At 39.1% G+C, this 23,316-nt stretch overlaps 1 protein-coding gene across 1 annotated transcript in view; it reads right to left on the reverse strand.

The window, feature by feature from the left end:
• The window catches only part of Brinp1 (BMP/retinoic acid inducible neural specific 1), a 203,769-nt gene that overhangs the window by 48,554 nt on the left and 131,899 nt on the right, over window positions 1-23,316 (reverse strand). Inside the window, exons 4-5 of the mRNA XM_004641465.2 lie at window positions 14,717-14,886; window positions 11,466-11,571 (exon numbers count right to left, since the gene is read on the reverse strand). Of these exons, the coding sequence (XP_004641522.1) occupies window positions 11,466-11,571; window positions 14,717-14,886 (276 nt within the window). The remainder of the gene's footprint in view (window positions 1-11,465; window positions 11,572-14,716; window positions 14,887-23,316) is intronic.

Below are 23,316 nucleotides of genomic sequence, written 5' to 3' on the forward strand. Positions count from 1 at the left end.
ATATATGTATGCATATATATGTATATATAATGAGCAGCTGATATTAGCCAGACACATATTCCATGGAGGCTGTAAAGATAAATAAACCAAATGTTTTGTAAACAACATATTGATAAAGGTGGTAAAAATAATACTTAGTATTTTGTCATGCTTAAAATAAGCCAGGCTATGTATATTCTCTCAAGCTTCGGTAACTGGGCTGAGCTCTCTCAGCAGGCAAAGGGTTGAACTGGTACTTAAGCTAGTCTTTTCCAACCAAGAACATTTTCTTGAAACCCTTGTAGAACCTCTGTGTATAGGAAGAAAATGACAAAGGCCACAGTGTAAATGGACCTCAGGTGGCTTCTCTGAAGAGGTCACAACTAGAGGATTTAATTGCATCACCCCTGCTTGGTTGACACAGCACCCGATGCAGAAGGAAGGGAGAGGCCTTCTTGGAGGAGGAGCAGGTGCCTGCATACTGCTGGTCCTCAGGGAGTGGCTGTCAGGTAGCACTGAATTCCCTATGCTGGAGACAGGTGGGTAAATATTAACAGCAAATGTGGGAGCCTCACTATGGGCTAATTAGCCTGTTCGTTCATTCATCATTTTTCTCATTCAGAAAATATTTTCTGAGCAGTTTATAAATCCTGCTCTCTTTGTGCTACAAAGAGGTGATTCTTTCATACTAAGAATTTTTGCTACTATGAGAAGTCCTTAGATATAGGATGATTTTGGCCCAGCCAGATAGCTCAGTGGATTAAAGAACCTGCTTAGGGTGACACGGGGACCAGGGCTCGACACCTGGCATGCCGTGCAGGCCCCACCCCTGGGATGTGTTGAGATGGCGATTGAGACTGGGCATGGTGGTGTACCTCTGTAATCCCAGCATTTGGGAGGCTGAAAACAAGAGGATCATCTGTGTAGTGAGACCCAGTGGACCCTGTACTAAATACATTTTAAAAAACAGGATGATTCTACAGTTTTATAGCAAGTCCTAGACAAGAAGGTCAGGGCAACTAGGAGGCTGGTGAGCAGGGACTATAAATGCTTTCTTGGGAAAGATAGAAATTTGGAATTGGAGAGAGCTTGTACAAATGGAGAGAGTAATACATATATGAAACTTATTTTTTTTAAAAATGAATGCCTATAAAAAATATAGGCCAGTAGTATAGACATGAGTATATTTTATGTAGTGGAATAAGACAAAACCACGATGAAAACCTGGGTTGAATGGATGCCCAGTGCTAGTTTTTTGAGGAGTCTCCACACTGCTTTGCATAGTAGTTGTACCAGTCTACATTTCCCAATAGAACTGAAAACTTCATACCATAGTGATATATGTGCACCCATGTTTATAGCAGCACAATTTGTCATTGGCAAATCTTTGAAACAACCAAAATACCCATCACTTGAGGAATGGATGAAAAAATGTGATATTTCTACATAATGAACTACTACTCAGCTATAAAGAAAGAGAAACCTGAATCCTTTATAGGTAAGTGTTATACCTTTCTATTTTTATTTCTCTTTTGTGTTCTTACACTAGGGAGACTATACAATATTTACACATGTGGGTCTGGTTTATTTCACTTATGAGTATATCTTTAAGTGGCATCCACTTCAATATAAAGGCTTTAAGTTTATCATTCTTTATAGCTGAGTAATACTCCATTGTATAAAAATACCACATCTTTTTCATCCATTCCTCAGGTGATGGGCATTTTGGTTAGTGGATGCAGCTAGAGGCTATACTCATAAATTAAATAACTCAGACTCACATGTGTACATATTGTATTGTCTCCTCAGTGTAAGAACCTGAGAGAATAAATAAAACCTGAAAATTATCACAGATGTATTAAAAGTGAAAGAAACTGCACTTAAGGATTGAATAAAAAGTTGAGAGAAAGGAGAAAAGATAGGGGAAAAAAGGAAGGAGGGAAAACATGCAAGTATATATACAGGATGGCTAAGATGATTGTACCTATAATTTCCATCAGTTTTTTCTTTTTTAAATAGTAACTAATGTTTAGAATTTTCACCTTGACTAACTCTCTTTGCTGACATTTGTGATCTGAACAACTACATTGAGGACAGCAATGTATAATGCACAACCCATGGTTGAATGCCTCTCACATTAGTCTTCTAAATTTGTTCCTAATGTCTTATCAATTATTATACCCTCTTTGAAATAAATTAAAACAAAAAAGACAAGAAAAAATTAAGATTTCATGAAAGCAAATGCCAAAATTCAATTATTTCCCCAAACTTGCATAACTATATCTGTTAATCTGAGCAGATTTGATGATAAAAATAGATAACATAACAACCCTTGCTAATTAGCTATTCTTATTTTGAAAATCTGTAACATATGCATTGTTGTATGGTACCATTTCTGTCTCTTTTTTTGTATTTAATTTTGATTTTGTCTTTACTCTTCAAAATAAAATATTTTTAAAAACCTACCAACCCTTCCCCCCCAAAGAAAACAACCAGGAAGATAAGCAAGAGTTACATTAGGAAGAGGTAGGTAATCAATCTAAACTTTATATAGAATCTCCACAGAGGATATGAAGGGTTTTTAAATAGTCAGCAGCTGGGTTTGATTTGATAATAAAGAGACCATCGTAGCTGCTCTGGCAGGACAGGGCAGGATCACGGAGACTGGAATCAAGAAGGCTGGTTGGGTAATTATTGCTGTTATCCAGGAAGGGGGCTATAAGGAAACAGGGGCTGCTCCAGGCAGAGAATGGTGACAAAATGGCTCTTCAGGGAACTTCAGCTTGGATACTAGAAGATGCATCAAAGTCAACGAAAAAAGAGAGGGGATGTCATTTGAGGGATATGGATAATCTAGGTGCATAAGTGGTAAAAAAATAAAACCTTCTCTGGAACGAACTGAGGATTCAAACAGGGCCACAGGAAAACAAAAGAATACGCCAGAGAGAAGGAAAAGATAAAGAAGGAAGAATCACTTGAAACCAATAGAAGAACTGGATGGAGCATTTGAATGTGAAAATAAGAAAAGGCTCTCACAACAAACAACAGTCTCTGCTGAGCTGGTTGAGGGCTTGGCACAGGGCTGTAAGCACCTCATCTGATGGAGGAAACTGCCTACTTTACGATCATATTCACTGTTTTCTTACCCATCTTTCTCTTCTATACACATGATGGGCCAATAACTTCACTCCTTTTTCATCAAGAAAAATAGTGTATGGCATTGAATCTAAGTATGCCATTCACATTAAAGCATATCATTATTTTTTGCAATTAGAAAATAATACCTTGTCAACTAAACTACCATATGTTATACATTATAAGACATGTTCAGATTTCAGAGATGCTAAAATCTGAGAAGTCATGCAACTTTAATCTACAATAATTAAACGAGAAGTTCAAAATAAAAATAAAGAAGTTCAACAACATGTGCCCATTATCTTACCCATGAATTATAACAACTTAGATCAATCTTTTCTTCTTCTATCTTCTAATTAAGGCAAATGGCTCTAATTGGTCCTAAAATCACCCCTCTTGCTCAAAGTATCACAGAATAATCCCACAGTCATCTAGGAATTTCATTTCTATGTTTGAAACAGAAAATAAATCACTTCATTCTACATTGTCTTCTGCAATTATGACTTTAGCTATAATACGCATCTGAACAGTGCTTTTGAAGTCCTTCATTCTACTCAACATGTCACCTCATTAGAACATTAGAATATCTCTTTTTTTATTTTTTTTATGTATTTAGTACAGGGTCTACAGGGTCTCACTACACAGATCAGGTTTGTAGCGAGTCTTGCTGTTTTTCAGCCTCCCCAGCATCGGGATTATAGGTGCGCATCACCATGCCCAGTCTCAGTCCCTGTCTCAGGGTGCTCCGGGGGTGGGGCCAGCATGGTAGACCGGAGATTGAACCCCTGGCCCAGGCCCCTGCATCTGCTTAAGCAGGCACTTTAATCCACTGAGCTATCTGGCCAGGCCTAGAACATGTCTTGCTAAGGTCACCAATGACTTTTGTATTTCCCAACACTCAGTTCTCATTCTTTATGTGAATTATTCTATCAATGGCATTTGATGCAAGTGGAATACATTCTCTATTTGATATTTAGAATACTACACTCTCTGTTCTCTCTTCCTAAGTCATTTCTCAGCTTCTGTTTCTTGTATCTCATTATAATACTTTCATCCTAACCTTTCTGCATTAAATTATTTGTGGCTCAATAACTGTATTCCTTAATTTTTTTTCCATCTATATCTCTCTCAAGGTAACCTTGTCAATTCAATATCATTAAATAGTATTTGTATGCTAATTGATGTTTCCAGTTCTCTCTTCACGCATTCCAAACACCCATTTGACTTCTACATTTGGATATTTAATAGGCTTCTCATCTTCTGCTTTCTCATATCCCAACAAAACCAGCCCTTTCCAGAGTCTCAGCATATCAATTACATGGCAGTTCCACCATTGCAATGGCTTAGATCACACCTTGAAGTCACCCTTGACTTCTCTGTTTCACAAGCATTTCAATGACTTCTGTATTGTCTTGGATAAAAGTGTTCATCCGTTTAATCACTCTATCCTCCTTCATTGCAGCTGTCACAGTCTCAGCCACGGTTTCACTCACCTCGATAACCACAGTAGCATTCTAGGGTCCTTGGAAGTTGTTTTCAGTATTCATTTCTACCTAAAATCCACAGTGACCCATTTAAAATGTAAATCAGGATAAGTTATTTCTTTGCCCAAATTTCCAATGGCTTCTTCAGTGATCAAAAGTAAAATCTAATCTGAATTTTTACCACGCACTACAGATTTCTACATCGTCTGTTCCTTCATTGTGTTTCTGTGTACAAAGAAAATGTTTCTTTGTTTACTTATCAAGTGTCTGCTCCTATTATAGCAAAATACTAAATATAAACTCCAAAATGATGTAATTAGCTTATTCACTGTTCTCTGTCCCTTTCCTGAAGTAATGATTGATATAGTTGATGCTCAATTAATATGGCTAAATAAAAAAGCTAATGTATGAAAAAAACCTCCAGATATTTGTAGATTTCAGAAAATTATTCTCGCTGCATCCTTTTCCACATCAGTGAACTATTGAAGTGGAGCGCTGCTCTCTGTATACTTCACCAGATGGATACTAGATTAAATTATGTGACAATGTCGGTGAAACACACAATGGGCTTCGTGGAGAGAGTAGAAAACTAAGAAGTTATCATTATGCCATTAGTGTTATTACCACTAGTTCAGCTGTGGCTGCTATGACTACTAATAGCCTCTGATCACGTTCATGGTCCTTTCTCATCTGTAGTCTTCTCAATTTTTTCCTTTTTTAATTTTCTATTTCGCCCTAGTTTTGCCATTTCAATGAGCATTTTGTGAAGAACCACAGGGTGAAGGTCACTAGGGTGCCTTTCATAACAACCTCAGTCTACCGAAATAAACCTTTGCAAAAACTCCGCTCCCAGCATCATTAAAATGAATACGGAGAGGAGCAGGGGACAAGACAGCAGCAACATCTTGAGAAGGAGGAGCTCTAAGGACTGGGATCTAAGTTAAAACCTCAGCTCAATCCCATAATAACTATTTTCTCTAAAACCCAGTGTCTTTACATGGAAAACAAGGATGTTACCTACACCTTCTTCTTGGAAGTCACGTGAAAATTTAAGATGTAATATAAATACACACATGCACACACACATACTTACATAAACTGAAAATAAATAAAATATAAACAGGCAAATGTCAAGCTAATAAAAATAATTGGGTCCAGTTTTTCATGCTCAGAGAAGCACTGAACATACTGTGTCTGATCCTGCCTCTGTGTGCTTAGCCCCAGCAGTGCCATTTGTCTGCTGGCTGAGCTGGATTCACTCTCCTCCCTCTTCCTTACTTCACTCTTTATCATGCTTTCCCATTTCAGAAGATGTCAGGACAGAGAATACTATTAAAGAAATGTTTAACCAAATATACTACCTGCACAGAAATACAAATATATAAATGTTCTGTATACTCTCTGAATTTTCAACATGAACACATCCACAGCAGGCTTCTAAGACTGAAAAACAGAATGGACCAAAGCCCTCCAGAAGGTCTCTCTTCCACCTTTAGCCTCTTTGCCATTAATCTCCCCCAAATGAACACTCTCTGGAACTTCTGAACTGCAATTATTAGTTATTATTTATAATTTCTGAACTGTATGGGAACTGAGCTATAAGAAGGTGCTGTTTTTTATAATGTATTTAGTTGTTACAAGGTCTCACTACACAGCTCAGATTCATAGTGATCCTCCTGTTTTCAGCCTCCCCAGTGCTAGGATTACAGGTGTGCACCACCAAGCCTGGACTCTGTGGTAGCTCAGCCTGCCCTAGGGGCAGGGCTGGTGTGACATGTGGTGCCAGGGATTGAACCACAGCTTTAGTCTGCTAAGATATCTCTCTGGCCCAAGCATGAACTCATTTTGTGTCTGGCTTCTTTTACTTTGTATCACATTTGTGAGATTCTTCCATGTTGTTTCATGAAAGAGTATTTATTTGTCATTCTGCAAGGCAGCTTGTAGTGTGAACGGATGACAACGTGTCCATTTTTATTGATGGGAGGACATTTTCAGGGTGTTTAGTCTGGGATGTTTTGAATAAGTTAAAATGATCACTCATGTCTTATTTCATGAACATGGATACATTTCTGTTTGCTTATCTTCAGACTTTGGAACAACTGGACTATGACACAAAGATTTTTTAGGTAACATGGCCAAGATTATAACTAATGATTCCATAAGGGATGCATGCAAGTTCCCACAGCTCACATTGTAACGCCTTAGTCTTGTGGGTCCTTTTTTATTTTCCATAATCATTACCATGCTACCATAGTAGGCTGTAGTTGCTTTATATGTTTTGACACCTAGAAAAGTTGAGTCCTTTCTCAGATGATTATTTGTCATTTTAATATTCTTGTTTGTAAAGTGCCTGCTAATGCCATTTATCTTCTTTCTTTCTTTCTTTCTTTCTTTCTTTCTTTCTCTCTTTCTTTCTTTCTTTCTTTCTTTCTTTCTTTCTTTCTTCCTTCCTTCCTTCCTTCCTTCCTTCCTTCCTTCCTTCCTTCCTTCTTTTTTTTTAACCATATTGGCTAGTTTTGTCTCATTTATCTTGGTTCATTAATAATGCTATAGAATGGTTCTTTGTCACGCATTTGCATGACAAATATTTTCTTCTGCTGTGTGGTTTCCTTTTTCAGTCTATTAATAGCTTATTTTGATAAAAAATAAATTTTAATATAGTTCAAAGTTTAGATTTTTAGAGTTTTTACTTCTAACTGAATAAATATCAACCCTTGAAAGTCATTGGATATTCTCCTGAATTACATTTAAGAAGCTTATTCGTTTTGTCTTTCACCAGAACAATATCATTGCTTCTTGGATATCTTTTTCTTTTTTGACATTTGCACCTAGAAAAATGGAATGAATTACTCTCCTTTGTGAATTCCTACAATTCCTACTCTCATTATCTATATTAATATGACAATGAATCATAGATGTTAAGTTACTTTTCTCTCATTGCTGAAACAGAATGCTCAACACCAAGTGTAAGGAACAGAAGGTATTTTTTAGCTCTCAGTTTGTGGAAGTTTCAGTCCACAGTCAGCTGGCTCCAGCACAGGGTGGCATGGCACAGAGGCAGTATTTCAAGGTGGCAGAAGACAGCAAAAGCAACAAAAGCAAAAAAAAGGGGGAGAACAAGCCACTTTTCCTTTCTTGTACTATGTGCAGGCTCCTTGCACCAGGTGGGTGCAGCACCCCTGCTATCCCTGTCCCCTCGTCTCCCACAGTTCAATGATGCTTACAAAGCAAGGACCCTGGCTCCCTTCTGAGTCGCTTAGTGAACCTTCAAAAATTCTCAAATTGAATGATGAACTACATCCTAGAGCAGTAAAGGCCAGTCCTCTACACCTCGGGTGTATAACTGCTCAGTTACTTAAATATCTACACTTTTCCAGTTGGCACAGTGTATCAACCATTAAAGATGTTTACCTGCTTTTCCTTTATTAAGTCCCTACATCTTATTCTCTAAATTCATCATGGTCTTTTTACTTCATCCAATTCAGTGCCCTTCCTGAACATCTCTAAAATGGGTCTCATTCTTTGCACTTCCACTGCTGCCTCTTTGGTTTAAATTCCTGACATTTCATCCTGAGAGCTCAGCAGCCTCTGCACTGCACCTAGCCTCTAATGGGTCCTCCAATATATTTCCCTAGTGCCACGTCCTCTTTAAAATGCTTCCGTGAAGTCCACAGCCCTGAAATTAATGCTCAGCTCATTACTGTGCTGCAGAGGCATCACAGGATTTGAAGGATTATCTTGGGTTTTTTTCACCACTGAATCCTCTGTTTTAATCTCATAAGACTTTAATTTCCTCAAATGCCCTTTCATAAAGACTCTTCTGTCAGCGTCTGTATCTATGCCACATCTTTCTATTCAACCCAAGTATCCCTTATTGTGGGAAACTTCCTTGACTCCCTAGTAAGTTAAATCCTCATTCAATCTGGTGCCCTATGACCCTCGTATATTTTCAGTTTTAAAATTCATTACATTTATTGTTTGTTTCAATCCCATCTTCTCTAGAATAGAGTGCATATTTCCTTGGGGCACAAACCTGCTCTGTCTTGTTCACCACTTTATCATTTTGCCTATCTCATTACTAAGATGGATTCCTAAAAGATATTTGTTGAATTCAACTCATCTGTGCTCATGCACCCAGGATTTGCTATTGGATTTGGCACATTGTCTCAACAAAGACCTGATGATTCATCATTTTTATAAAGTCCTAGAATCAGCATGGGGAAGAATTTAAAACCATTTATTTCAATTACTCAGCCCAACTGAATAATGCTGAAGTAATCTCTATAGCATCCCTACCAAACACTATCTACCTATAATTCTTAGACAAAAGAGAGATACTGTATGCTTCAGTAGGTCATTCCAGGGCAAGGTATGAATGAGCATGAGAAAGGTCTGTTCTACAGCTGGAGATGTGACCCCGGCATAGAGCATTTCCCTGCCATGTGCAAGGACCTGAGTTCAGTTCCTGCCACTATAAAGAAGAGAGAGAGAGAGAGAGAGAGAGAGAGAGAGAGAGAGAGAGAGAGAGAGGAAGGAAGGAAGGAAGGAAGGAAGGAAGGAAGGAAGGAAGGAAGGAAGGAAGGAAGGAAAAACAAGGCCCATGTTACACTGAAGTAAAAGCTGCGATTCTTGTAACTCCCCTCCCACTATATTGAGCTTGGCTCCTTATACCCATATTAATGAAGCTAACTACCTTTCATGCAGAGAGCCCTTCAAGTAGCTGCAGAGGAGCCCTCTCTACTGGAAGCTGACTGTCTTACTCCTTATCACAGGATGCCTCCCTCCTGAACCACAGAACTGCTCCACTTTCATCTTAAGGTGTGATGCTTGAACCTGGACACAGCCCTCCAAGTGCTCTAAAGGATCAGGACAGCGCTATAGCATGTTTGTGGTCATGCAAGAAATGTCAGGTCTGAATTTGAGAGAGGACAGATACTTATAAAATAATTGCTTTTGAAGGGAAGAGAGTCAAGATGTAATATGGAACGTGAAATACATTTAGAAAGAGAAAATATGAAGCACAAAAGTGAAGAATCTACAGATCTTAAGCTTCAGTGCCTTCAGAGAAAGTCAGCCTCTAACCTGTCTTAAAATCTCCACAAATTCCTTGACACTAAGGTCCTGGAAATCCGACCAAGTGCATTCCAGGTTTAGCTCCTAAATATCCCTGCCCTCAGCTCTGCAGCCAGGCAGTGAACACCTGCAGGTGCTGCTGAACCTGCTTTCCAGCACTGGATCACCTTTCACCAAGTTGCTCCAGGAACCACCTTAAAAATCCTGGGAACCCCAAGATAGATTTGCATCTTTATTCACCTTCTTATCACTATTAGCAAACCACTCTGCCTACCCTTTACATAAAGGGGAAGGATTTTTTTTTAATACATGGCACTTGAGGTTCTGTTATGTTGTCTGTTTTTCACTCTCAACCACTACCTTGGCCTGAATTTCCCTGAGAGATTCTCATTCAGTGCTGCCTTGTGACCCTATCTAGCACTCCTAGCAATGTTTTACAGTCATCTTCTGTAGCAGGTGCATGCATAAAAGAGTTGCCAAGGAACCAGACTATAAAAGCCATATTAGTCTCTGCTTCACTCTACCTGCCAACTCCAACCCAACTTCCTCCCACTGATGTTCAGAATCACCTTTATCATATACCTTGCAGGAAGGTCACATTTTTAGTCTGCTTATAGTTAAAGCATGTCATTTTTATCTGACTACAAAGTTAAGACATCATCATTTTGGAAAGGTAGAAAAAGAACTAGAAACTAAAATAAAGGATGTATAACCTAACTGGGCAGAAGTAACCTCTTTTAACATCTTAGGCTATTTCCTTGAAGTATTGTTTTGACTTCTCCATCTATTTTCTTTTGTTGAGATCACACCATGTAATCAATCATAAACCTCCCATTTGTTAATACCAAAATATTTTCTTTTATTCTAGGAAATTGCTTATCAATAGCATTTCAGGACTTGCTTAATATGTTGGATGAATGTAACATAAATCATTTAATCTTCCTGTGAAACACTGAGATGTTCCCATTGTAGTGTTTCATTTTCCTTTTGTTTTGTTTTTGCATTTTATAAGCCATCTTTCTTAAAAAATACTATTTATCCCCAAATTCTTGGTTGTTTACTCTGGTCTCTTCGCTTTTATGATATAAATTAGAAAAGGGGTAAATTGCTGTTCTTTAAGGTAATAAATACAATTGGAGCAACTAATTTGGCTTCGGTGTGCATCAGCCAACAAATAGATATGATCATTTATAAATATCAACAAATTAATCAGTTTGATGGCTGCATTCTTACTATTACATCTGAGAATGCCATGGCGGCTCCTAGCCAGTCGTGAGCATTAGCCCTTGTAAACTCCGCTTAAAGTATGTGCCTGTTTGTGTGTGCACATGTATTTGAGATGATACATGATGAATAAATAAGGGAAAGAAAAATTACAGAAAATAAAAATATTCTATAAAATGTTCTCTATTTCTTAGGACCAAATAACATCTGTCAAAACACATTGGAAATCAAAAATTCCAATGATATGATATGATATGAAACTTTAATATATATTAGGTCTAGGGCATCTATAAATAATACTGTTGAGACATTTTCATCAAAATGATCAGATAAGCCCACATTCTCATGCTAAATGAAAACTAATTAATAACCATGAACTCAGTGTCCTATATGTGTAAAATTCACACAACATCGTATCATCAATGTCCAATTCCTCATGTGTAGTTTTCATTGAGTTTTCTGCTCTTCATCTCCTCCGTTCTCCCAGCAGAGCCCCTTGCTGGCCTCTGTGCCCAACACCATTAGTGCTGCATTCCTGCCCGGGCCCTTCCTGCCCCTCCAGCTTCCTACCTTGAAGGTGCAGTTTGCTCTCCGTGCTTTGCAGAAGGACAGAGCTCACAGAGTCCAGATTGTCATAGCTGTTACAGCCCAGAGGCCCCGTGCGTGTCTCTGTGACCTGGAGTGGGCATCAGAAGAGACAAGTGTGAGACAGGTGTGGTCATCCAGGGCAGACCCTGAGGAATTATGCCTTAGCAGAGAGCTGTCTTCTGTCTGAGTACGTGGCTGCTTCCTGAACACTCCGCCTATGTCTGAGGCAATGCTTAAATGTAAAAAAAAAAAAAAAAACAGCCAGGACAACAGCTCGGTTAGACTAGAACCACCTGCCTGCTGCCTGTCTCAGGTTCTTACTCCACATGGTCACTGTAAATATTCTGAGAAATAATAACCTGGTGCATGATCATACATTTCAAAAGCATGAGCTCTGCGATCAGAAAATTCACACCTGAGTCACAGTCAGGCCATTTATTTACCATGCAACATGAAAAAGTTACTTAATTTTTTAAGCTTTTGTGAACTCAAGCTAGCAAGTGTCTTTGAGGACAGTTGTGAGACAGACATGATGAGCATACGTGCCTGGAACAAGCACAGTGCTCAAGACGAGGCTACAAGGTACCAATGTCTCCATAAATGGCAATGAGCACATATGCATTATTATCAGGCAAGAACAATGACATTATTTCCATTTTCCAAAAGAGGTTCCAGCAACAAACATAATGAGTGCCACTGAAGTCTTCCAAAACCTGAGGTGACTGACCATAGAAGAACAGCTATTCATAAAATATCCACAAGATAACAGTGGTTTAGTACTAAGAGGCCTCTTCGCCACCTTGATTCCTGTGACTCTGCACTGTGTGGATGCCTGCACCTGCTAGGAAGTGCCAACATCCAGCGTACAAGACCAAGCTTGAGTACTGGCTCCACACCCCTCCTTGCCTGTGTCCATGCTTTAAGTCTTTGGCTGGTAACTTCCCCTTTCTGGGCCTCACCTTCCCAGTCCAGCAAATGCTGGAAATGCTCACACTCACCCAGTGAGATAAGATCATATTTTCATGTTCAAAACAGGGGGTATGATAAATACATTGTGAGGAATCTGGTTTTATTTTATTTTGTGTGACAGCATGAGGGTTTGTTTTTTGTTTTTTGTGGGTTTTTTGTACTTGATTTTAACAGGTTATTACTGAGTCAAAGTTAAAATTACTGATTCATCTTGCTAAAGATTCCATACAAAGTAGAAAGGGAAATGGGCGAAACTTCTCACGTGCATCTGTGGCTGGCAGTCAACACGTCGGGCTGGAAGGGAAGCCCTCGCCTGTTGGGTCTTCAGACAGTGGCAAGAAATGTAAAGTCCGAGGGCCACAGTGAGTGTGAGAGGCGGCACTGCTATAAGGACTGCTAGGGTAGGGAGGCCTCTGCTCAATTTGTCTGAGAAATTCCTCCTAAAGAGGCAGGCTACACTATCACAACACATGAAAGAGGATTACCTTTTGACAGAGCCTCAATATCTCAATTCCGCATCCCGTTCAGTGGGGAGAGAACAATTTGGTGATAATGAAAACCAGGCTTTTACTGCTCCCTGACTCTGATAGCTTTGTAAAGCTCCATGTCTGGACATGGAGCTCCCTAACAACATAATCCCCCCAACATAGGCAATTCTCCTAGGATGAGCTGGTCCTTTGTTTGTCAGTCTGATTTATCTGTCTGCTTCCTACTCTGCGAGTAACTCCTGCTCCCTCCCACACATTTCTGCTCTTGTCCTCGATTTCTGACTCATTCGCCTGCGTCTCCGTTGACCTTCCTTCCACATGCTCGGTTTCCCTAAAGACATCTTGGCGAGTCTTAATGTAAGAATAGGCCTCCATTTTATTCAGAATGCTGAGAAGCAAAATGAAGATGTAATCTAGTTTAAGAAAACTTGAGATAGAAAAAATCCACACTAAGCCTCTCAAGAGGAAGAATTCCTTATTTTAAGAATGTCCTCCCACATTCTCCTTATAGAGGTAGTTATTGAACTTATGATATTTTAAGTGAAGTCTTTTTAAAGTCCCTGTGGTCTAAAGCAATAACTTGAAGGTCGAGAGCTGCTCTATCTACCATGACTATTTAACTTTAAATTAATTAAATAAACTTACGAATGTACTTTCTCTGCAGCTAGTTCTATCAAGAGTTCTATAATCCCAAGTGAATGCAAGCTATCTTGGCCAGCACAGACGTGGGTGCTTAGTTCATCTTAGAATGTTCTGTTGGACAGTACTGATGTAGAGAAACATGCTTCATTAAACAACAATGTGCCTGTTCACCTGTTCTTGTAAATAAAGTTTTATTAGAACACAACAAAGTCCATTTGTGTTCATAATGATTCTGTTCTGTACAGGACAGTCAAGTAGTAATAACAGTGATCAGTGGGCAACAAAGACTAAACTATTTATTATTATTATTATGTGGCACTTTATAGAAAGTGTTTGGAAACTGTCAGCCTAGAGTGTGGAGCTCTAGTCATTGTTTTTTTTTTTTTTTTCCTCTTTGTGGAACCGGGGATTGAACTCAGGCCCTTGCGCTTGCCAGGGAAGCGCTTATTCCACTGAGCCATCTCCCCAGCCCCTCTGGTCATTGTTAAGTTATTCTCTAGCTGTGTAACCCTAAACAGAATGCTGAAACAGGTGCCAGGGAATAAGTGCTCCCCTGGCAAATGCAAGAGCCCAAGTTCAATCCCCGGTTCCGCCAAAAAAAGAAGAAGAAGCAAGCAAGCAAGCAAGCTGCAACAGCAGGCCTCTATTTTCTAAATAGTAAAGTCCAGAGTTGCTCCATCCAACATGGTAAAACAGGATGAACAAAAAAAAGAGAAAAAAAGAAGAGAAGAACCAACTGTTTGAAAAATGACTTATCTAGCAGCACTAGCAATGTGTTCTTGGGAAAGTCATTTACTCATTAAAAGCCTCAGGTTCTTCAGCTGGAAAGAGAATTGGAGCCACTCACACAGGACAGCTATTTAGAGGTCAGTGAAAGGACTAGTGAAAATTATGCCATGACCATAACCAGTATGCTGTGGTGAATCAGTGCATGTGGCCAGCCCAACAGCAATGCTCATGGTGTTTCTGTGCAGGTGACAACATTTGTCAGTCAGTTAGTAGGGACCATCTTGAGTTATATGCACATAAAGCCAGAAGCTGTATCTGCCTATCTACCTTCACAACGTCTGCTCTGCTATGTGGTTGACTTGGAAACCTGGAACCAAAATCTACTCCTGCACACACAATTGGTACCTTGATTGCTCCCGTTGATATCTGGATCTCATGGAGCCTCCTCATGGTGCCATCACGGTCCACAAAGTAGGATGATGCAAGCTGGTGCAGAGCTTCCACACTTTGCGTGGCATTCCCTGACTTCCTGTCGAGGTGACTTTTGTCCATATACATGGTCAAAGCCTCCTCTCCTGCATGGGAAAAGACAGAAGATAAGGAATCCTTACTGAGTCTTGACATGAGAAAGAGGTACCAAGATATAGGAGATGAAAAGAGCCTTGGATCTCCAATTAAAGTTGTCCCGATTTATCTTCTGCCTCAAAATCAATGCCACAATGAAAGAGACACTGACCAGAGGTGATTGCAAATGCCAAACTCCATTAGGGTCAGGATCATTGAAAAGATCTCAGCCACTGAATCCAGATCTGGCTAAACCACTCCATGTGAGTCCCCAGCTTCCCATTACAACAAAGCCCACTTTCCCTCTCCTAAAAAAGGTTTGGACTTTTCCGTAAAATGATGCATTTAACACAGACATTCTTGTCTCCAGGTTTTCAGTTTCTTCATCATAATTCAGTTCTTCTTTTTCCTCTTCTCTACTCTTCTAGACAGACAAATAGATGGGTAGATAGGCAGATAATGAGGATGTAGAAATTCAGAGACAGAAAAAGCTAGAGAAAACTATGTTTAGATAGTGAGGTAAAAATAAAATTTTAGCTCTGTCAAGTTATGGGCTATCAATATTAACCATGGAGGCTGGCAAGATACCTCAGTGCACTAAGCATCTGCTTTAGCAAGTGCAGGGACTAGGGTTCATCCCTAGTGCTTCGTGCCTCTCCAGCCCCACGCTCAGGGCACTCTGAACCTCGACCAAGTCTGGGCATGGTGGCACATGTCTGTAATTCCAACACTGGTGAGGGGGGCTGAAAATAAGAGGATCACTATGAGTCTGAACTGCATAGTGAGACCCTGTACCAAACACATAAAATGAAAAAACAAAGCAAAACAGTAACCATGGGTTTGGCCCTCGCACAAAGCACAGTGGTTGACATGTGATGAATATTGACTAAACAGTCAACTCATGTATTTTTTTCACTTGATAAGTATAATTTCTAATGTTTTTCATATATCATTACTATGTTTCTGAGACCACAACGAGTAAAGTTACCAGCTTGGGATGTGAGGGGGAAGGATGTTCACAAAGTATAGGAAGGGAATTTGGATAGATAACTGTGTGGAAGGAAGACAGATAGATGGATGGATAGATAGATAAATAGATAGATAGATAGATAGATAGATAGATAGATAGATATTTGGTTGAATGGTTATAGAAATAGAAATATGATGTTATAGTACAAATTTAGATAATTTCCTTCATGAAATTTTCTTTGGAAATGCATACATAGATTACTAACACTATGTAGGTAGGTTGACTTTTACTTTGGATAACAAAATATCTTGATAGGACATTAGAAAGGAAGCTCTAGATGTGCTGATAAAAAGCATTTAATAGAAAAATAACGGAAATAGAGCTTTTATAAATGGTCAGAGGAAGAAAGGATGGAGAAGGGGCAGGGGAGAGAGACAAAGAATGCATAAAGATGTGTTGTATACCTGTACAAATCCCCCTGATCAGTATGATCATAATGTACTACAAACATGTACTAATAAAAAATAAACTTTAAAACTTCAAAAAATTCTTAACCAGGTATGGTGGCACATGTGTATTATCCCATCACTTGGGAAGCTGAGGCAGAAGGGTCACTGTGAGTTTCAGGTCAGCCTGGGATAACAAAGTGAGTTCAAGGGTAGCCTGAACAGCATAGTGAAATCCTATCTCAAAAAGATAAAATTAAAATTAAAAAAAAATTAAAAATACTCGATCATTAATCCCCTGCCTTAACTCTGTATTGAGCTAAGGTGGGAGATTATTTTTAACAGAGATGATTTTTAACCTTTTGTTCCTCAGTTTATTCATCATCTATAGTAGAGGGGGAAAAAGTTCCTAATCCTCTAGAGATTTTAAAGAGAATAATTGCATTAATATATGTAAAGTCTATAGGAAAATGTCTGCTTCAGTGCACTATTTACAAACTTATTATTATGGGGGCAGGGGTATGGTTCAATGGTAAAGACTGTGCTTAGTACACATGAATCATTGGGTTCAGTTCTGAAAGAGGAGTGGAAATACAGAAGGAAAAAAAGGAAGGAAATTGCTTCTTAGTCACATTTATAGGCACAGATGACTGAAGCAAGTCTGCCTTGACCTAAACTAGTTGAGTTAATAACTCTGTGCTTCAGTTATTTTTTTATGTGTAAATTGGGGATAGTAATTGCACTTCCTCAAAGATGTCATAAGAATTAAATTGGTTGATGACATAAAATGCTAGAACCCTTCCTCATATCTAGTAGGCACAATAGATGTGTTAGCTATCACTATTTGATAACTGCAAATGATGTTTATCCTTATATGTAACTAATTCAAGAGAATAAAAATTTAGAGAACAAAAATCCTGAGAGCTTCCTGAGACACAAAGACACAAAGCCTGCTTCCTAGGGCAGTTGGGGATCTCTGTAGAATGCTTATGACTTCTTGAGTTGAATAGCAAAAAGCACAGTACTCAGAAAGAGTCCCATCCTATCCTTCCCCTAAATATCTGATTTTTGAAACCCTATATGGCTCTGTGCACAATTTTAATGTCATTTTCTCTTAGTAGCCCCTCCTTTGCTCCCAGTATACCTCATACAGTCCTCCAAACCTCCTCCAGCATTAAGTATCTACTGAGCTCTCTCCAGCCATGTGCTTACCCCCAGAGAAAAACAGTGCCTTTCCTTCACCGTCCCCTTCTTTGTTCAAGGTATTCTAACCAGGAAGCAAGCAATGAACGTTTCTTATAGACTGGGTACCTTGGTAAGCACTGGGGTGACAAATGAATCAGACATGGAGAACTAACTACACATTCAGGTCTAGTATACCAGGCATGGTGGCATAAACCTGTAATCCCAGCACTCAGGAGGCTGAGGCAGGAAGATCACCATGCATTCAAGACCAGCCTGGGCTACATAGTCCATTCAAGGATGACTTGAACTACATAGCAAGACCTTTCCTCAAAGCAAAACAAAACAAAAGATTTAGTATAAAGATATAACATCGCGCACTAATAGTCTATTCTATTCATTGCATACTGAAATGATAGTATTTTAGGTATATTATGTTGAATAAAATATATTATTAGATTGATTTCCCCCTTTTCTTGTCCAAGTGTCTGCAAAAAATATTTATAACACCACACTTGATATATACATTCTGCTTCTATTAGAGGAGAGGGATATAAGAACACCTTTTCAGTTTATCAGATGGCTAGTCAAGAGAAAGGTATTTCAGAATGGTATGCAGATCAGAGAGCAAGGCTACTCACATCTTTGAGGATAATGTGGAGCACAAAGTCTCTCTAGGTATATCTCGCACCACTGTCTGGTTGTGCTCTAGCTTTTACCAACAGATCCCAAATTCTCTCACTCTTGGGACTCTGCTACTTTATTTTTTCTTCTTGCTAACTATTATACAGCCCTATGGGGGCACCTAAGATAAACCATACTAGAAGAGTTGTTTTCAAGGAGTGGCCAAATAGCTCAGCGGATTAAAGTGCCTGCTTAGGCAGATGCAGTGGCCAGGTTCAAACCCCAGCCTGCTGTGCTGGCCCCACCCCCAGGGCAGGCTGAGATGGCAATTAAGACTTCGTGTGAAAATCTTCTGAAGATTCTCAGGATTATTGCCTTACCCATCTTGTACACATAACTGTACAGCTTTGCTTCTGTCATGTTTCGTAGCTCTTCTTGCTCTCCCTTCACTGTCTAGTCCTCAAGTTCTTGCTTTCCTTTTAATTGTGTTACACATTTCTATTTGTATTTCTTCTTTTGAATTCTCATACTAGGGAGACTATATGATGTTTACACATGTGTGTCTGGTCTATTTCACTTATGAGTATATCTTCAAGTGGCATGCCCATCTCTGACAAAAATAAATGAAAAAGGGGGATAAAAATGAAGGACCATTTTGTATCTGTATATACAAAATAGGACAGATATACAGCTACTTTCTCTTAATTCAATGAGAAGCAAGATTTGTACTAATAGTGTTTGGACAGGATATCGTGTCTACATCTTGTACTATGAATAACTACTACAAAGACAACAATATGCCATGTATTAATTATTGTAACTGTCCTACTATCCTGTTTTGAAACTGTCTCATTGCTATTTGTTTCTCAATAAAATTAATTAAAAAAAAAGAGACTGGGTTTGGTGGTGCATGCCTATAATCCCAGTTCTTTGGAAGGCTGAAAACAGGCGGATCACTATAAATCCTATCTACAAAGTGAGATCCTCTATACCCTGTACATCCTGTAGATCCTTACTAAAATAAAAAAGAGCTTTCTCTCTATCTTTACTCAAATTCAGTTAATAACTCTTACCATGGGTGCCTACTGTCACCTTTAATTTTGTAATGTATCACCTGCCTTTTTTTCTGCTGATTTTTGATTCTGTCTCTTGCACTAAGGCAGAAGCACTGTGAGGTAAAGGAGTACTCTGGAGCCTTTTATAGTTCCCTTGTCATTGCCTGTGGAGCTCAACATGAGCATATACTATGTGCTTAATAAATAATCAAGGCTAACAGTTTAATGAATAAACACAGCAATGTTCTAGAGGTGCCATGTTTATTGACTGATATGTCTGCCTCATCAGTAAGACTGAAAGCTGCCAGCAGGAAGGTCTATTACCATCCAAGTTCATTGCCAGGCTCGACCTGGGTAAACTTGACTTGTGTTTAAGCAAGACACTCACATGTAGGGTTTTTTTTTTCTTTTGCAGAACTGGGGATTGAACTCAGATCCTTGCGTTTGCCAGTCAAGCACTTATCCTACTGAGCCATCTCCCCTGCCCCTCACATGTAGGTTTTCACACAAAGCCTCCACCACATTGCAACAGGATGTGGTGTTCTGTCCTTCAGACTTCATAGCCCTCAAAATAGATCTGACTTAGAAATGGCATTCTATCCTATTACACTTTGAGTTCCAGAAACAAATGTTAGTCGGGTGAAGGAAAAAGACTGTGATTTATCTTTCTAATGTTCCCAGTGCTTCTTTGAGTATCTGATGAAATGCAGATGTTCAGTTATCATTTGAGCTGGCTGGATGGATGGATGCATATAACATGGAAAGGATAGGTGTACTGAAAAGTACTGGAAAAGTAAATGATTCAGTGACTGTGCTAGAAGCTTGAGCCATGAGGCAGAGGAAATAAATATTCAAGCACCAGCTCAGGCTCTCTTAGGGCCTGTGAACCAGAAGGTGAAATGAGCCCTGTTCCCTCTGGACTGAGAGCTGGCAGAAGCAAACCTTTGATCAAGAGGGGTTAACGGACTTCCTCCTGCATTATTAAGACTTAATTTCGTGTTTATTAAGAGAATGTTCTGTTTCGAGTTGCTTTTCCACTTGGGTATTGCTGCAAAATGCCTCCTCACCCCACATCTTCCCTTCATCTTCCCATCCTTTAGGGGACTTTTCAGCCTTTTCTCTCAAAGGGGAACAAGACAGGCTTCAGAAACACAGAAGATGGGGAAAGATGTGGGAGCTGATCCTTTTACCTCTGAGTCTCAGAGGTGGTTTGGTGTGCCTGCATTTTAGACCTGTGGTTACCCTTGTCCTATCACTCTGAAGCCCTATGATTTTATTCTAAGCTTTTCTTTCAGCCAAGGGAAGATTTTCCAAAGCTCTGTGTGTGGGGGGGGGGATGAATAGACCCACCAACATATGCATATAGGTACAAAATAAGAGTCCTCACTTAAAAGCAATCTGTGCATTACACAGACATTCAAATATACCTAAAAGCTTACACATGAACATGCATGCATATTGTGCACCTACCTATGTTTGTACACATTAGCCTACATCTCAGCTCAGAAAACATTAGCATATCTTTCTACGCAGGCAGGCTTTTATTACCTCACATGTATGCAAGATTATTGATGTGTGTCCCACAGACACCTAGTCCCTAAGGTGTTCCCTTTGGCCCTAAATATTGAGAGGGACAAACCAAAGTTGTTAGTGTTAGTTTCCTATGCATAATTCTAGATACACAATTTGTTTCTTCACCATCCTCCATGAGAAGATTAATCATGTCATTTTTTTTTTTAATTTAGTAGATGTCACCTAAAATTTGGAGATGTCATGAGAATATCCTAGTGGTTGATTTTCCCACCAACTCTACTCCTCAACTTCCTATCCCTTCTGCCAAAACAGCCAAGTGAATACATTTACTCCCCCTATTCATGACAGTTCAAAGATCATGTTTCATTTTGGGATTATGCCTTTATGAACTTACAGCACACCTTAAAGAGTTGGCGAAAGCCTTTCTTCTTAATGAGCACAATGTTAGGAAAAAACTATAAAGAATAACATCTATGGCCTTTTTTGTACATAGAAGAGGAAGCAAATGTCCACACAGGGAAGTGAACTTGTGAGTGCTTCCCACTGACCTAGTGAATCGAAGGATATGGCTTTAGTTATGCTTCCTCAAGTTCCTCAGTCCCACTATGTAACAGTGATCATAGCAAGAATAATGGTGCTGATGACAACAATGACCGTTGTTCGGTGCCAGTGTGCTAGGCACTTTGGATGCATTATTTTGTTTAATCCTCACAGTATGCATTAAGGAAGTAGAAGTGCTATAACTATTTATAGAAGAGGAAATGGAGGCTCTGAGAGCTGAGCTTCCTGCTGACATGACACTCAGTGGCTGAGAAGCAGAAGGATCCACGGGCAACCCAGGAATCCAAAGCTGGAGCACGTCCACCCAGCTCACCACCGCTTCCCCACTCTCCTCTTCCCCCACTGCAACAGGTGGCCCTCATAAGGTATTTTTCCTTGGCTACACTAGGAGAGAGACACTGTCATAGCTTCTCTAGGAAACAATAAAATGGTCCGATAAAGCTGCATATTTCCTTGTTCTAATCTAAAACACTAAATTTAATATATATTGAAGTTTATTTTATTTATATTTACATAGCTAAATGTCAAAACAATCACAATTACAACACTCATTTAGTTGACATTTCCCATGTTGAGGCACAGCGCTATCAAAAACTCCATTAATTGGAGTTTAACTAAAATAATAATAAAATAAGGACTTTTCAAAAAAAGTGTTCACTTAGAGCTAAAATGAGTATTCAACATAGCAGGGAAGAATAAGGGAGTAAAATGTGACAAGAAAATTTCAATGCCAGTTTGGAAGTATTCTCTCCAATCTAATGTTTGTGAAAAAAAATATTTTTTTTTACCTAAATAGTGATCATCTGAATTGATAAAAGCAAGTGAGCTCAATTTTCTGAGGGTTAACAAACTAAGAAAAACTACTGAAGATCTTCTAGAAATAAATACACTAAAATAGGGCAGCCAATGTTTATGTGTGCACCTTTTATGAAAAGCAGATGTTAAAAATGTCATTCAACATGGTGGATCTCCAAAAAAAAAAAAAAAAAGTACTTTTCCGTGAATGCAAGAATGAAATGATGGCATGACCAGGAGCTCACGTGGTTTCTGGCACCGGGTGTTTCAGCAACAGGGAATCTCATCCTCCGCCCTTTCTCCACTTTGTAACAGAGAGGGCTGAGCAAACGCTCAAGTCCTGCTGTCCAACATCGGCTTTCCATCTAATGTTTTGCATATTTTAAAGTGTTGTGTTGTAAAATCAGGGGAGGAACAAGGCCCTGTGAATAATTTACTACTTGCCTTGAAGAAATTAAAAATATATTTCACTAAAGAAGAAAAGTCTTTGTTACTTGGGATTTCCAGAGACTCAAATCAAAACACAGATTTTAATAAAAGAATTGAATTGGTTGCAGGGACTGTTTTCTCTTTCTTTCTTTCTTTCTTTCTTTCTTTCTTTCTTTCTTTCTTTCTTTCTTTCTTTCTTTCTCTTTTCTTCCCTCTTTTCCCTATGAGTGAGTGGGAGACATTCAGAGGAGAAGGTACAGATCAGGTCATACTCAGTATAGAAATTAACTCAAATTACTTTAGAGCAGTACAAAATTTATACTAATGAGCTTACACTGAAAGTCTGACTTCATTTATCACCCAGCAACATATAATGAATATTTGCTGATTTGTTGGATAGAGTGTTGAGGGAGCAAACTCATTGAAGAGATGATCCATACTGGGTGGAAGAAGAATAATGCAGGAGGGCCAGGGAGATAACGCAGTGGAATAAGTGCTTGCCTGGCAAGCACAAGGTCCTAAGTTTGAACCCTGGTAACACCAAAACAAACAAGCAAACAAATAAACAAAAACATAGTAATGCAAGCTTTGTGGCCAGAAAACTCTAAGTTAAAAAGGTAGCTTTGCCATTTATTAGCTATACTGCCCCCAAGTTCCAGGTTCTTTATTTATAGTGTGTCAATAATCTGACTTATTTTGCAGCCTTGAGGACTACAAAAACATGGAATGGTTGCTATGAAGTAAATGTCCACTAGGCATCAACTTGTTAGGGTTATGTTCCCCCAAGTTCTCATGCACTCATAGGTGGAGCTTTGGGGAGTTAACTGAGTCATGGAGAGTACAGCC

This window comes from Octodon degus, unplaced genomic scaffold (assembly GCF_000260255.1).
Source record: "Octodon degus isolate 3935 unplaced genomic scaffold, OctDeg1.0 scaffold00137, whole genome shotgun sequence".
Lineage (NCBI taxonomy): Eukaryota > Metazoa > Chordata > Mammalia > Rodentia > Octodontidae > Octodon > Octodon degus.